At 40.6% G+C, this 16,051-nt stretch overlaps 1 protein-coding gene across 1 annotated transcript in view; it reads right to left on the bottom strand.

Moving 5' to 3' along the window:
* Positions 1-353: 353 nt before the first annotated feature.
* ANO3 (anoctamin 3) overlaps positions 354-16,051 on the bottom strand; it is a 201,991-nt gene continuing 186,293 nt past the window's right edge. Inside the window, exons 22-27 of the mRNA XM_059709159.1 lie at positions 13,977-14,110; positions 13,127-13,279; positions 12,613-12,760; positions 7,834-7,914; positions 7,549-7,654; positions 354-2,738 (exon numbers count right to left, since the gene is read on the bottom strand). Of these exons, the coding sequence (XP_059565142.1) occupies positions 2,556-2,738; positions 7,549-7,654; positions 7,834-7,914; positions 12,613-12,760; positions 13,127-13,279; positions 13,977-14,110 (805 nt within the window). The 3' untranslated portion in view covers positions 354-2,555. The remainder of the gene's footprint in view (positions 2,739-7,548; positions 7,655-7,833; positions 7,915-12,612; positions 12,761-13,126; positions 13,280-13,976; positions 14,111-16,051) is intronic.

Here is a 16,051-nt window from a genome sequence, read left to right as displayed (position 1 = left end):
GGAGGTTGGCCAGCCCCACCCCCTATTAGGGTAGGGGGGGGTAATCAGGGGCGGGGCTGCCCAAGGAGAGGGGCTGTGGGCTAATCAGGGTGGTGAGGGTTCATGGGGTGTTGGGGCCCCTTCGGGGTGGGGACAGCTGGGGGGAGGGGCTGCAGGAGTTTGGCCGCCAGCCCCCTATTGGAATGGGGGGGGTGATCAGGGGTAGGGCCGACTGGGGGGAGGGGCCGTGAGAGGTTGGCCAGCGGCCCCACCTCCCGATCGGGCTGATTTGCTGGCCACAGTGGGCATCATAGTGATCAGTTGTTATGGTGTTATGGCTTTAGGGTTGCTGACTTTTTATATATATAGATACCTTCTTGTTTTTCATATTTTCTCTCTAGCCAATCAATGTGACTTTAAACTTTTATGGTGTTTATATAAAAATAATCCAGAAAGAGAAGAATTCTTAATGGCATGGCTATCAATACTCTTTTCTCTACCATAAGATAAATGTCTTTGTCATGTGTCCCTAATTTGGAAAAGACATTTATGTCTTTAATGAGCATAGAAAGTATTTATTCTCAGGTATGTGTATACATTCAACTAAGAAAAAAGAGCAAATGCAGATTCTATGGCAAGAGAGGAGTTTAAAACTCCTTTGTGTAGTTAGTTGCTATGATAACCAGATGGCAGAAACAGAACATCTGTGGACTCTGAATGGAAGAGTTGTATGTGGCAAAGGGCATGTAGGGACATTTAGAATCTGAGGCACTTCCTCTTGCTCCAAATCAGAAGACAAGTAAGGAAGTGAACATTTTTGCAAAAACCAACCAACCAATATTATCTATCAGCTTTTTCCTAGGAAAGAAGGAAAAGTCATTTTTTCAGTGTTAGAATTATAAAAATAGTTTCCTAGTAAGAAAAACTTTAAAATTTTCTTACTAGAGAAAACCTAGCATATATACAACATCAGCTTTATTTCCATTGTGTTTAATTTGGCCTTAATAAATTTTGAAAAATACTGTGCTTTGTTTAATTGGACAAAAATTGGACAAATAATAATAACCAAATGTATGTATAAATGTGTATGTATTATTTCTCACCTCATTCCCAGGGAAGTAAAACTGAGATTAGCTTTGACTGATTTGTAAGAAAAAGTATCTTGAATTCTACCATACATTTCTTAATTCAACTCTTCTCTTTCTTCTCTTCCTGCCCCCATAGCTTATACCTTCACCAGACATTCTTTAGCTCAATGTCCCATCCTTCCAACCTCATCCATCTGTGAGCAGTCACACTGACTGATACAGAGTTGACATTGAAAGAGCAATTCCACAACAAAGCAAATTTTTCACAATTAATTTGCCTTTTTTTTCCCTAGAGTTTTCAAAAATAAACCAAATCAATCTATCAAAGAAATACTAACTGAAAACTCCCTTCAGTAATGAAAAGAGAGGAAAACTCAAAAATATGTGTGCCAGTTTTACAAATAATATACATTTATATTCATGCATTGTTTTCATTAGCTCATGAGCAAGAGTGAACATTGGTGGAAAAGCATAAGAGTTGCAAAGCATCTGGCTTTAGTTTTCCTGAATAACAAGTCACAATGGTGTACGATGTAACTGGTCTCAGAGCTGCATAAACTAACTCGCATTACATATTGTCAAGGTGCAAAGATACAAGGGAAACCAAAATATTTACAGCATTTCAAATTATTCTGTGAGAGTTGATATAATAAATGAGAAAGGGAAAAATTAAATATACAATAAAATAACCTTCCATGGTTAAATATGAATTAGTATTATTGTAAATGATATGAGAATAAACATCCATATTTTATAAGTATGTGGCTCTTTTGGCATTTTGTATAAAAGAAATCTAGTGCAATTGGTTATGCCAGTGATACAACAGATTTGATTAGAATGTTATTTTAATGAATAGTATTCTTTTAAGAATCTCTGATTTTTGGTTCGACAACTAAAGCTGATGTGCAACTCCTCCACTGCATAGTCAATGTAGAGCAGCATAAATTTCCTGTGGCACAGATCCATAATCTCAGCAAGAAACAAGGGACATTCTTGTGAACGTGTAAACTGAAGGGACCTGGATTTCTGGCAACAAAGGCAACAACTTTAGTCATTTCTTATTAGTATCTCAACTCAAGCTAAGGTTCCAATGTCAGATTAGCATGTGAGCAAACACCACACATGTCTGGCTTGTGAGCATTTACATGGAAATCTGTCTCTGGAAACCTCACCGTCGCCCTTTTGGATTACGCTATAGCTGGTGGAAGGTGGAGGTCTCCAAACACACAATTCCCTGAGGCTTCTTCTGAGAATTAGATCCTGGCTTCCTACAGTGCCAACCTAGTCATTTTTAATGTCCCGAGTCACCTTTTCCTTTTCCCTGGATGTTTGGATATTCTAAATCCAAGAGATGGCTGTGATGCATTTCCAAGTATCATATTAGACGCATGTTTTGGCAGGAATGCTTTCCTCCTAGCTCCCACCTAGACTTGGAAGTTGCTATCATTCCCACTGATGGCATTGCCCCCACTTGGCAATAGGTATCTACTAAGGCCATTCATGGTGAACAGGGTGACCACTTTTTCTTCGCTGTTGTTGCAAATGCTCTAGCTCAGCTTCATACATCATTTCTTGGACTAAGTACTTTTCCCGTCGTATTCGGTCATAAAGGTTCTTCGGTACATCTGGAATCAGGTATGCAATGAATGACTTGATTCCAAACACAAGGTGCTGTAAATTTAAGAAGGAAAAGTACACTTTTCAAAGATTCTGAAATGCCAACTATAAATCAGAAAAATCATGAGCAATGCTGCATTTGCCTTACAATCAAGCATCAAAACTCAGTATGTATCATCTAGAATATTAATGTTTTAAAAATTACATTGGGAATACTACTGTTGCCTTATATCCCATGGGTATTAGAAGGAAACCAAATTATTTTATCTTTTCACTGCCACGTGTTGATATCACCTTTTAAACATTGAATGAATCTTAAATTCTTTTATATAAAATCTTTATATACCATGCAATGCTATTATGACATGCATTGTCATACACAGATGAGAAAGATCACATCCAGGGAAAAATCATGTCCCATGGATGATAATCCACAGCCTACACACTGAGAGAATACAGTTTGCCTGCGATGCTGGGATTAGACTCAAACTCTAGCATGTGCATTTTTCAGAGCTTTTACTCTACTAAGTTCTATATCATTATAACAGCTTTAAAATTTTTATGTCTGTTGCACAATCATTCTATGATAAAGATATTTTAAAATGTAGATTGCAAAAGTATTATATATAAAAATCAGGAGCAAAAATCAAAAGGTAATATGCTGTGGTTAAAAGTACAGATGCTACACAAGCTGGTTTTGCTCAGTGGGTAGAACATCAGCCTATGGACTGAAGGGTCCCAGGTTTGATGCTGGTCAAGGGCACATGCCAGGTTGTGGGCTTGCTCCCCAACAGGAATTATGTAGAAGGCACCCTCTCCCTTCCTCTCTCTGAAATCAATTCTATATAATAAAAGCCTAGGTGGCGTCACGCCCTCCCGCACCATCGTCACAAGATGGCCACCACAAGATGGCCTACAGAGGAGGGCAGTTTGGGGGGACCAGGTCTGTAGGGAAGGGCAGTTGGGGGTGATCGAACAGGCGGGGGAGGGCAGTTGGGGGCAATCGGGCTAGTAGGGGAGGGCAGTTGGGGGTGATTGGGCTGGCAAGGGAGCAGTTAGGCATCAATCAGGCTGGCAATGGAGTGGTTAGGGGGGCAATCAGGCTGGTAGGCTGGCGAGTGGTTAGGAGACAACAGTTCGTATTGTGAGAGGGATATCCAACTGCCGGGTTAGGCCCGATCCCAGATTGGAGAGGGTGCAGGCTGTGTTGAAGGACACCCGCTCCCCATGCACTAATTTCATGTACCAGGCCTCTATCTATTTTTTAAAAACGAAAAATTTGATTTGGGGTTCAAGTCAAGAACCCTGTATAAAAAAAGTACAGATGCTGAATAAGACTGCCTCTGTCTGAACCCTACTCTGACACAGCTGTGCAACTTTCTGAAAATCACCTATTCTCTGTGTATCACTTCTAAAGCAGTGATAATAACAGCATCTCTTAAAGGTTTGCATAAGGATTAACACATTGTATGTGGGAAACGTATTTATACGTTCTACCAGTGTAGTAGAGCGCGGGGCACATATTAACGTTTTTTATAGACTAGCGGTAGAATGCGGGTAACGTAAAAATACATAAACTAAAGTTATCGTAATTTTACTGAACGTTGCCATTTGTGCAAAAAATTAGCAAAAATGGCCCGCGCCACCTGTTAGCGCACGATAAAAACTACCTGCAAACAATGTGTTAAGTAAGTATAAGCGCTACTTAAATATAACACACTAGAGGCCCAGTGCGCAAAATCGTGCAAGACCCAGACCCCTTGCACTGCGGGACCCCAGACTCCCTCCCATCGCCACTGCGAGACCCTGGACTCCCTCCCGCTGCCGCTGCAGGACCCAGAACTCCCTCCTGCTGCCACCATGGGACCCCGGATTCCCTCCCATTGCCCCCGCGGGACCCCGAAGTACTGCCCGCCATGGCCACTGCAGGACCCATCAATGCACCTCCTGGTGATTCTTGTTTTTGGTCATTACAGTTTTACGGTCACAGGCCTTTTATCGTATAGACTAGAGGTCTGGTGCACAAAATACATGCATTCAGGGGAATCCCTCAGCCTGGTCTGTGCCCTCTCACAGTCCGGGAGCCCTTGGGGGATGTCTAACTGACGGCTTAGGCCTGCTCCCTGCGGGAAGGGGGCCTAAGCCGGCAGTCGGACATCCTTAGTGCTGCCACAGAGGCAGGAGATGCTCCCGCCACTGCCGCTTTGCTTGCCAGCTGTGAGCCCAGCTTCTGGTTGAGCGGCGCTCTCCCTGTGGGAGTGCACTGACCACCAGGGGGCAGCTCCTGTGTTTTGCGTCTTCCCCTTTGTGGTCAGCGAGTGTTATGGTGACCAGTCGTTCTGCTGTTCAGTGAATTTGCATATTTAGCCTTTTATTATATAGGACTAGAGGCCCAGTGCACAAAACTTTGTGCACTTGGGGGGGTCCCTCAGCCCGGCCTGCACCCATTCACAGTCCAGGACCTCTTGGGGGATGTCCACCTGTCGACTTAGGCCCACTCTCCGGGGGATCAGGCCTAAGCTTGCAGTCAGACATCCTTCTGGAAGCCAGGGAGCCCTCGGGGGATGTCCAACTAAAGGCTTAGGCCCCCAAGGGATCGGGTCTAAACCGTTAGTTGGACATTCGTAGTGCTGCCACGGAGGTGGGAGAGGCTCCTGCCACCACCACTGCGCTGGCCAGCCATGAGCCAGCTTCTGGCTGAGTGGCACTCCCCATATGGAAGTGCACTGACTACTAGGGGGCAGCTCCTGCATTGAGTGTCTTCCCCCTGGTGGCCAGTGCGCATCATAGCAACCGGTCATTCTGCCATTCAGTCAATGTGCATATTAGCCTTTCATTATTATTATTATATAGGATGTTCCTATTTGCCCCCTTTTGCCCCCTCTGCCCAGCTCTTGCCCCCACTTCTCTCTGGCCATCACCATACTGTTGTCTGTGTCCATGGGTCGTACATATATTTTCTTTGGCTAATCCCTTCTTTAAATTCACTTCTTTAAATTTTTATTTTCAGATAAGTGCTTATAACTGCACTATTATATATTTTCTACTATATCATTTAGAATTAAGATATCTTTTAATTGAACCCTTGTAAATTTTAGCACAATTTAATGAATTATGCTAGAAGCAATTAGGAGATTTTTCATGTAATGCATACACATTTCAATTAATATTTTATTAATTTTTATTTTTTTAATATTTTAATTTGAAATAATCTCATACATGTAAAAAAAGCTATAAAATACTACAGCATATTATATGTACCCTTCACCCACTTTCTTAGGTGTTAATAATTTAAACATAACCATTATACAACTAACAAAATTTGGAATATATTTTTCTTATAATCTCTTTAATGTTACTTAATCCATTTACTTTGTTTTTGTTAATCTTCACCCAAGGATATTTTTCCATTGAATTTTAGAGAGAGTGAAGGGAAAGGGAGAGACACATTGATTGGTTGCCTCCTGCACATGCTTTGATAGGGACTGGGGATCAAGCCAGCAACTGAGGTACATGCCCTTGACTGGAATCGAACTTGGTACTCTTCAGTCCATGGGCTAATGCTCTATCCACTGAGCAAAACAGGCTGCAGCTTAATTCATTTACTTTTAATCTATATGTGTCTTTATATTTAAAGTGGTTTTGTTTTTGATTCACCCTCATAATCTGTCTTTTAATTGGTGCATTTATGCCACTGACTTTCAGAGTGCTTACTGATAGAGTTACTACCATATCAGGCGGCTGCTGGGGCTTCTGGGGCAGGCATGCCTTGCCGCCCCAGGACCCGCCAATGGGGTCACGGGTGGCCGGCCTGCCCCGGATGGTGGCGCGCTGGCGGTTGGCGCTATCTTGCCCTGCCTGCAATACGCAAATTAGCTGCCATCTTTTTTGGCAGTCAATTTGCATATCACGCTGATTAGCCAATGGGAGGTGTAGTGAAGGTATGGTCAATTACCATGACTGTCTGTTATTAGATAGGATTATTATTATAATACCTCTTTTTTTCCCATGAAGAAAAGAAGATCTTTTAGTTTCTCAGGAAAGAAAAAAAATCTAATATTTATAGAGTTATCTCGATCTATGGAAAAGAACTTCTTTTCCTAAAGGACTTTGTGGGAAGGAAGAAATCAAGGCACTTTTACCTGAGTTGCTATATGTGTCCCAGGAAACTGCATTGCACAGTGGGTCATTGTAAGCAGGGTATATTTTCCCATAGAAAAGCAGGCCCTCACTATTCTTTTCTCTCTCTGATTTTGGCCATAGGAAACATACTCATGCAAAATTTGTCCACTGTATTAATCCAGTTGCTGTTTTATACTGAAAAAAACAATAATTCCGTAGCTTCTCTAAAATTTCTTCATGGGACTACAATTTAATATTATTTCCTGATTCTGATAATAAAAATATATGCACTTTTTATCAAAGTGTTTTCAGGTATAACTGACTGAATTATGCAATGTCCCTTATACAACTATACAGGACCAACTGTAATTAGAGTTGGTTGTCCAGAAAATAAGTTTTTTCCATACTAATGAATAGATATGAATTATTTTATCAGATGATGAAAACCAACCTTTTCTTTTTAAATTTTGTTGCTAGGAGGCTCAAAACCATGTTTTCAGTTAAACTATGAGTAGCTTATTTTATCCTAGTTTTCTGGTACAAATACCCTCTAACCCAACTTCTTACATTATTGTGCTCTTGCTGTTTTGTGCTTGTTAACAGTGGTTTCATTTTATCTGAGCCTTTCACTAAAACATACTCAACTCCCTTTTCGGAAGTCAGTGAGGAACTTCAAAGAGGCAACTAATATATCAGTTGGAAAAGTGTCTACGTACAGTTATTTCACCAGTTTGTGACTAACCTCAAACACGATAATGAAGGCCAACCGAGCAGCGAGGATGTGCCAGTACTGTAAGGTGAACTCATAAGGTTTGGAACTCCAAGGGGGACCTCTGTAGTCTCGGTACCTAAAATCCACAAAAACAAAAACACTTTGAAGAACAGAGATCAAAGTGTGGAGGTCCCAAATGTTCTCGGTTTGCCAAAACCCCAAAATGACAGTTTAAATGAGCTCATCAACATGTAGAGGGAAGAGATGGAATAGTGAAAGCAAGAAGAAAAGTAACTATGATTTATAAGGCAGTACCTGCAATAACCAGATTTTCCCAGGCCAAGCTCACTCAGGTCAAAGAAGGATAGGCTATTGTTGACATATCCCTTTAAACAACTGGGAGAAAAGGAAAGCATACTGTGATTCAGAGATTCATAAACTTCTTGTCCAATTTCTTAATTACAAATGACAGGATTTAATAGCTATCATCATTCCTTTCATTCTAATTAGAAATTCCTAGTGTCTCAGCTCTGATTCTATTCCTTAACTCGCATCTATAATAATAAAAGTATAATATGCTAATTAGACTGGACAGCAAAACAACCATCTGGACGACCTTCCACACAACCTTCTGGACAAAGCTAGGGTTGCCAGGGCTGAGGCAGCTGCCACAGCTGGGAGGACTGAGCACCTTGCACGAATTTCGTGCATCAGGCCTCTAGTCCTATATAATAAAATGCTAATATGCAAATCGACCAAATGTCAGAACTGCTGGTTGCTATGAGGTGCACTGACCACCAGGGGACAGACATTCAATGTAGGAGCTGCCCTCTGGTGGTCAGTGCGCTACCACAGGGGGAGCGCTGCTCAGCCAGAAGCTGGACTCACCCCTGGTGAGAACAGTGGTGGTGGCAGGAGCCTCTCTCACCTTCATGGCAGTGCTAAGGACCCCTCCAGGGATGTCCCCAGAGAGCAGGCCTAAGCTGGCAGACAGACATCCCCCGAGGAACCCCAGACTGTGAGAGGGTGCAGGCTGGGCTGAGCAACACCACCACCCAAGTGCACAAATGTCGTGTACCAGGCCTCTAGTTACATCTGTAATTAATGAGACAGACTAATTTTCCCACCAATAGTTCCTATCTTACACTTTCATTTGGCTTATATTTAGTTAGTGTTTATTATGCACTAGGCATTGTGGTAATTACTTCTTATGTATTAAAACTTTATAAATATGTTTTATAAATATGCATGTAATACTATTTGGTTAATTATAATTAATCAGCCAATCAATAAATATGTCTACTTGTGATTTATTTATTAACTCATTTAATAGATATTTATTAAAAACCTCATTTTGTTAGAAAAATTCTACATGCTTGGTATTCAACAGTGAACAAACAGGGAAAAAGCCCTATCCTGGCAATTAGATATTAAATTGAGGTCAGGGTTTTTAAATAACCTGAGGATATATATAGTCTTAATGTTCATCATGTAAATTAAAGAACTAAGGTTTACAGAGACTAAATAACTTTATCTAGGTCTGTAATTCTTTAAAAATTTTTGGTCCCAGGTATCCTTTATATTTTTTAAACATAAAATCTCAAAAGACCTTTTTTCTTATGGGTATATCTACTGACTTGAGGCACAGTGCAGAAAATTTATGCAATGGGTGAGGCAGGGACCCCTCAGCCCGGCCTGCACCCTCTCACAATCCGGGACCTCTTGGGGGATGTCCAACTGCCCGTTTAGGCCCAATCCCACAGCGGGATTGTGCCTAAACCGGCAGTTGGACATCACTCTTGCAATCTGGGACCGCTGGCTCCTAATTGCTCGCCTGCCTGCTTGCCTAATCACCCCTAACCACTTGCCTGCCTGATCACTTCTAACTGCTCACCTGCCTGCCTAATCACCCCTAACCACTCTGCCTGCCTGATCGCCCCTAATCACTCACCTGCCTGCCTGATTGCCCCTAATCACTCTGCCTGCCTGCCTGATCCCCCCTAACTGCCTCTGCCTCAGCCCCAGCCACTGCAGCTTCATCCAGAAGGACATCAGGAATGATGTCTGGAATGACATCCAGGAGGTCGTTCAGCTGTCCAGTCTAATTAACAATTATGCTTTTATTATTATAGCTATTTAACACATTAGAAATTAAAACTGAGAAATTTAGAAATATGTCTCTAATAATTAACTTAAAATAGCTATCAACTCTATTGTAAGTTAGTAGAAATAACACATTTTTAAGAAAAACATAGCTATATTTTCAAAGAGGAAAAATGTAGTGAAAAAACAGATAGTTTTACATGTTTGCAAATTTCTTTAATGCCTTTCTTAATAGAACAGCTAGACTTTCATATTTGTTTCTGCAGTTAATCTGTTGCAGTATGGTTTGTGAGTTGAAGAGTAAATAGAGAATCTGTCTTCAAAAATATAAATGGTTGGGAAAAGGAGAACTATTTTAATCATATTTCAAATAATTTTCAACATTTTTCTTTGATATTACACCAACACTCTACATCTGGTCATTTCTTATAATTTAGTTACAGTGTAGAATCTAAACATATCAATAAAGTTTCCATATGTCATTTCTATTAAGATCCATAGTTCTATCTTAAACATTTAATTAATTTCTTACCCAGAAATGATATTGTAACATCCAATATGGGGTATTTGGAAAAATTTATTCCCTCAATTATATAGATCTTCCAAATGTTGATATACTCTTACTATAGTTAATGAAACATCACAAATATTAATACTACCATTGATTTTTATTAGAAAAAATCTGACTTCCAGGAAGCTTTCAAAATCACAATAGTAGATAAAAATTATTCAAAATTCTAATTTTCACTTCAAAGTCTGAACTTTATTAATGGTAACAAATACTGTCAATTATTTTCCTTAAAATGATAAGATAGTTTTGTGCATTTTATAAAAGAATGTCTGCTAAACACCCAAGTCTGACTAATCATAGTTTGGCTATCCTTATTTCATACTAAAAAAAAATTATTGAGTTTGCAGCTCCAACAAGCACAGGGTGTTTTTCTTTGAGGTGACAATCCCACTTTGATACGTAACAGAAGTGCTTTATGCATATTTTGCATTTTGTCATATAGAATATTGAAAAGATATTTATTCCAGAGTAGAGATTTGATAAAATTAATAGTTATTACATTTTCATCAAAGACTTTCTAAAGTTTCTCACTGGCACTTTTAAAATGTTGACTTTATAGCCGTGAGAAATACAGTCACTACCAGTACTCCTTGGTGCCACTGCCTTGAGTTAGAAAAATGTATCCCCATTGCTCTTACATCACCAGTGCAAATGTTAACATCGTGAGAAAAGGAAGTTATGTCTTAGTATTATTATTAAAATAGTATTGGCCTCATGGAACCTGAAAGAGATCTGCAGAGTCCACATTGAGAGCCTCTGTCCCAGGGTAACAGTTGTTAGAACCCAGGTTCAAATGCACATCTGTCTTATTCCAAACCTGGAATTTTTAATTATAAGGCACACTGGCTTCACTCCCTTACCTATCCTAGACCTCATAATTTATCATTTCTATTGTTTTCAGGACAATATCCTCCTCTTCATTGCCCTTTTATCCTTTGTCATTTTGTCCTGAAAATTTACAATCTGAATGAATTTACTCCAATTTAACTGCTAAGCATAGCTGGGAAAAATTAAACAACAGGATTGCTCTAAGTATATGTAGTTTCAACTTCACATAAGCTCTCCACATCTCTTGAAACTATTCTACATCCTTAGTAACAATCAAGATGAAGAAAGGGTCAGGTGCTATATACCTGAAAGGCAGGTCCTGAAAGTTTCCAAACAATCACATTTTCTTTTGCCTCTAGGTGGCAGTAAAGACACCAGCAAATGATGCTTCTAAGAGCTGTTGAACATGTCCATACATTTTAAAACCTTAAAATCTGCTTCTAGAGCATTTTGAATTAATAATAAAAAAAATATTTTTTGTTTTTCACTATTAATAGTACAACCACTTTATATTTATATAGTGCTTTACAGTACATAAAATGTTATCTCAGACATCATTTCTTAATTATAGGTCCAGGTTGATGAATAAAAGGTAAAGTTAGAACTTGAACCAAGGGTGTTAGACTTCAAGTTAAAATCCCTTGAAAAGGCTCTGAAATATAAAATAAAATTTCATGCCTTTATTACCTTTCTTTGAAAAACTGAACTGTTTATGTTCAGTAAGGCACTGCAGGGTTCTGAGAAAATGTCATCAGCAGATATAAGGGCTGATTTTGCGCTAAATCAGGGCTCAGCCTATTGGGGCATATGCCCTACAACTAGATAAGACACATGCCTCAAACCACTCCTGAAGGCAGAAGAAGAAATAGCCTCTCCTATCACTACTTTGTCTCCTATCGCGATTCCCACACCTAAGGCTAATCTCCTCCTAAAACTCAGTCTCTTATTTTTCCCTAATACCTGCATTCAAGGAGGAAAGAGCTGAACACCCTATAGTGCTGACTTTGTCCCCCAGGGGACATCTAGCAATGTCTGCTCACATTTTTGATTGTCACAACTTGGGGAGCAGGGAGGTTGCTACTGTTAACTACTGGGTTAGGGCCAAGGCTGCTGCTAAACATCCCATGATACACAGGACAGCTCTCTGTAAATTACTTTTGAAAAATCTCTAGTCATAGAGCTGACGTTCCTTCAGATTCTATATGTATGTCCCCACCAACTAGCTTTATTCTCTTCAGCAATTTCATGAACCAGAGTGGGTCTCAATTTCCCCATCCACACAGTCGAACATTGCACTGGATGATTTATAAGGTCTCGTCCAGTTCTAAATTTGACTTCAATACACTCTAACACTTTAAAACAATATTTTGATGTGTGATGCATTTACAAGTGAAAAACACAGAGATGCTAAAGTTATTTGCTACAAAAGAGTTGTTCTTTTTATCCCACTTGATTTCATCTAATAAACACATTATAACTGCAATGGTCAGAAACATTGCCCTTAATGGTCACAGAACAAAACTTCCCAATAAGTTCCCATTTTAATTGCGAACATAAAATATATTAGAAGAATGCGTAAGTTTTAATCTTACTTTTCACCATATTCAAAATGACCTGCACAGGGGCCATATTTGTATTCATAGACAAAACGTGGGATGTAATCAGATGTGATAGCAATTACAAATGCATTGGTGATCACAGCCAGTATACCAATTCCTTCAAGAATTCCATACCAGATACCTAGTAGGAGAAAGATTAAAGATAGTGAATAAAGTAAAATAAAAATAAAAACCTTTGAAAAGAGTGTTTTATTTATGTTGGAATCAGAGCTCAGTCTATTATTTAATTTCTGGGTATAGTATTTCACTGCAGATTAAACAACTATTGAATGCTTTGCCACAGAGGGAAGGTAGACTCCCATCTTGAAAGATTTGAAAATTAAAATATCATTAAGAATTGGATCTTGCCTATAATAATGAGGCATGACAGTTGCTTCAAAGCCTAATTAGAACTTACTGAAGTAATACTAATAAACAAAAATCTTCAAGTTCTACATCATTAGGTAAAGTATGAAATATATGTATTCACTATAGATTTTGCCTTTACCTATGTCAGTTGCTCTGGCCGGCAGAGGCCTCCGCCACTGGGTGACAAATTTGTATGCATCCAGCCTGATTTCAATGATGTTGTTTAACAAAGCCAAAAGAGGGGCCAGAGGGAAAGCTGCAACAAATATGGTGGTAAAACCAAATTGCAAAACTGTAAAGGGAGAACATTAGAAAATTAGTAATGTAGTGTCATTTATTGAATTCCTTCATTGTGCAATATTAAGTGATTTACATAAATTGCCCTTAATCTTTTCAATATCTCTACAAGATAAATATGTTTACACCACTTTAGAGTTGAGAAAACTAAACTTCATATGCATTCAGTAAACTTGCTAAAGGGTAGATAGCTAAAAAATGTTAAAACCTGCATTAAAATTCAGACCTCAGTAGACTGGAAGTCTATGTTCTTTTCACCTTTATACCATATAGCATGAAGAAGGAGTAAAGACAAAAAGAAGCAGAAATCAAAGAGGCCTTGAAAAATGCTTAGCTCTAGAAGGGACCCAAAAGACCTAATCTTGCCCTCTCTTTGTATAGATGAGAAAACTGAAGGGCAGAAAAAAAGTAAATGCTCCTTTAAACTATGTGCTCAAAAGCTAGGTGATTTACTATGAATCTTCATTTTTGTTAAATATTATGGCTGGCAAATGTTAAGAGGACAACATGTGGTAGACTTCCAAGGGCACTACTTTCATAGCTTCTCTAGCTCTCTTGAGATAAAGTTGCAGATGTCCTTTAGAATGCTGGGTTAGAAAGGAGAGATGGCTTTCTCTCTTGAACAAAGCCTGCATGAAATAGAAAACTAGTATCAGAAGGTCAAATAGCTCTGCAGAAGGTTCTCTCCTTACCCATTTCTAAGTATTCATCCATTAGTCCGTGAATATTCATGGGCTGCAGATTCCAATCATTTTCCCACTGAGGTATAGAAGCATCTTGTATTCCCCGCCTGATTTTATGTCGTGACCACCAGTTCTGGATCAACCTACGCCACAGAGCAGACAAAGGACTTTTGAGCTCTTTTTTAAGTATTTGGTGAGCAATTTATAGTATACTAGAGGCCTGGTGCATGAAATTCTTGCATGGGTGGGGTCCCTAGGCCTGGTGGGCAATCAGGGCTGATTAGGGCCAGGCCGATAGGGGCTTGAAGGCCCTGGCTGGGTTGGGAGAGGAGGTGATGGTCGCTGGACTGGGTGTGGAAGGAACAGATGCCAGATGCCGATGCTGCCCTTGGCAACCTGCCACCCCCTTCCCTTGGTGCTGCACTACTACTGGGTCCTGCTGGCTGGGGGAGGGATAGGGAAAGGGGCTGGGGAGGTTTTGATCCCCAATTTGGAACATGCTGGAGGCAGCCAATCAATGATTCTCTATCATTGATGTTTCTATTTCCCTCCCAAAAATCAATCAAATATATATTTTTAAAATGCAGTATTTTTAGAGGAAGAAAGGTAGGGCAAGGGAGCTATGACAGGGGGGCATTTGAGATCTTGCTCACATTTCAGATAGGATAACATAAGGTGGTCCTCAGGGGGTGACAGGTGAGGAGTGGCAGTGGGTGGAGCAGGGCACTGCGGGCTGAGGAATGGGCTATAATGACCGGGTATGTCTGTGACAGTGACACCAAGCGTGTGTTGGGGCCATCACTGGGATCATTCATCCCCAAGAGGTTTTGATTCCGGACGGTTGGAGAAACACGAAGATCAGTGGGTCTGTCTTAGCCTAGATACGGTGGTTCTCAACCTTCCTAATGCCGCGACCTTTTAATACAGTTCCTCATGTTGTGGTGACCCCCAACCATAAAATTATTTTCGTTGCTACTTCATAACTGTAATTTTGCTACTGTTATAAATCGTAATGTAAATATCTGATATGCAGGATGTATTTAGGCGAGCCCTGTGAAAGGGTCACTCGACCCCCAAAGGGGTCGCGACCCACAGGTTGAGAACCGCTGGCCTAGAAGGTGAGGCGGGTGGCAGGAGTGGGCAGCCCTGCTTCGTTACAAATGTAAACACACAGTGTAACTGCACATGGACGTCAGTCAGCAGCCAAATCAATGCCGAGCCAGCCCTGGAGGCTGTGTCCTGCCACTCTCTGGCTGTGCTGCAGAGCTATTGGCTGGGAAGGCTGAAGTCACACCCCCAAGCCCACATAGTATATGAAAGGGAGGGCAGGAAGCCAGAAGCTGGAAGTCAGAGTTGAGGAGGTCCAGCAGCGCTGCCTCTGCCATGGAGATGGAGGGGGAGCAGCTGTCAGTGAGACTGGCTTTAGAGTCTTTAGAGTCAGAGGGGCTGTGCTTCCTGCACGTCACCAGTGAGTCCTCGTGAGCCTGTGGTGCACCAGCTGGGCCTGGCGGGGCCTGGGGAGGCCTTTCCCTCCAGGCAGGCTGTGTAGGCTACTTTTTTTTTCAATTTATTTATTTTTATTGGAAAGCAAGCTCTGGGCTTGCAGTTCCTGGGTTCCCTGGGCCATAGCATGTGCCTCCAGGCCTCACTGTGCCCCCCTCCCCCTCTTTCTGTGTTGAGCATCTGGGCCCTGGTAGTCAGTGTGCATCATGTCAACTGGTCAACTGGTTGTTCTGGTCATTCTGCCATAATGGTCACTGGGTTTTTATTATATAGATTAGAATCAATTACCCTGAGACTACACTAAACATTCCTGGGAACTGAATATATTTGTATGGTCTCATCTTCCAAGTTTAGCATGAGAGAATAGGCCTCAGCCTTCCAGAACTCTCCTAGATCCTATAAACATCTACATATTTATCTACACTTAGATGCTTCCTGATATTGATTAGACAAACATTTGTTTATATGACTGCTTCCCACACCTCATCTATATAAATACTTAGACTCCTATGTTGCCTGTTGTGATTGCACCTGAGCCCTTCATTTCTCATAACTCCAAATCTTCTGGGCTATGGTTTCTG

Source organism: Myotis daubentonii, chromosome 9 (genome assembly GCF_963259705.1).
Source record: "Myotis daubentonii chromosome 9, mMyoDau2.1, whole genome shotgun sequence".
Taxonomy (NCBI): Eukaryota; Metazoa; Chordata; class Mammalia; order Chiroptera; family Vespertilionidae; genus Myotis; species Myotis daubentonii.
The sequence above is the reverse complement of the archived record's forward strand: the minus strand, read 5'-3'. Positions and strand labels throughout refer to the sequence as shown.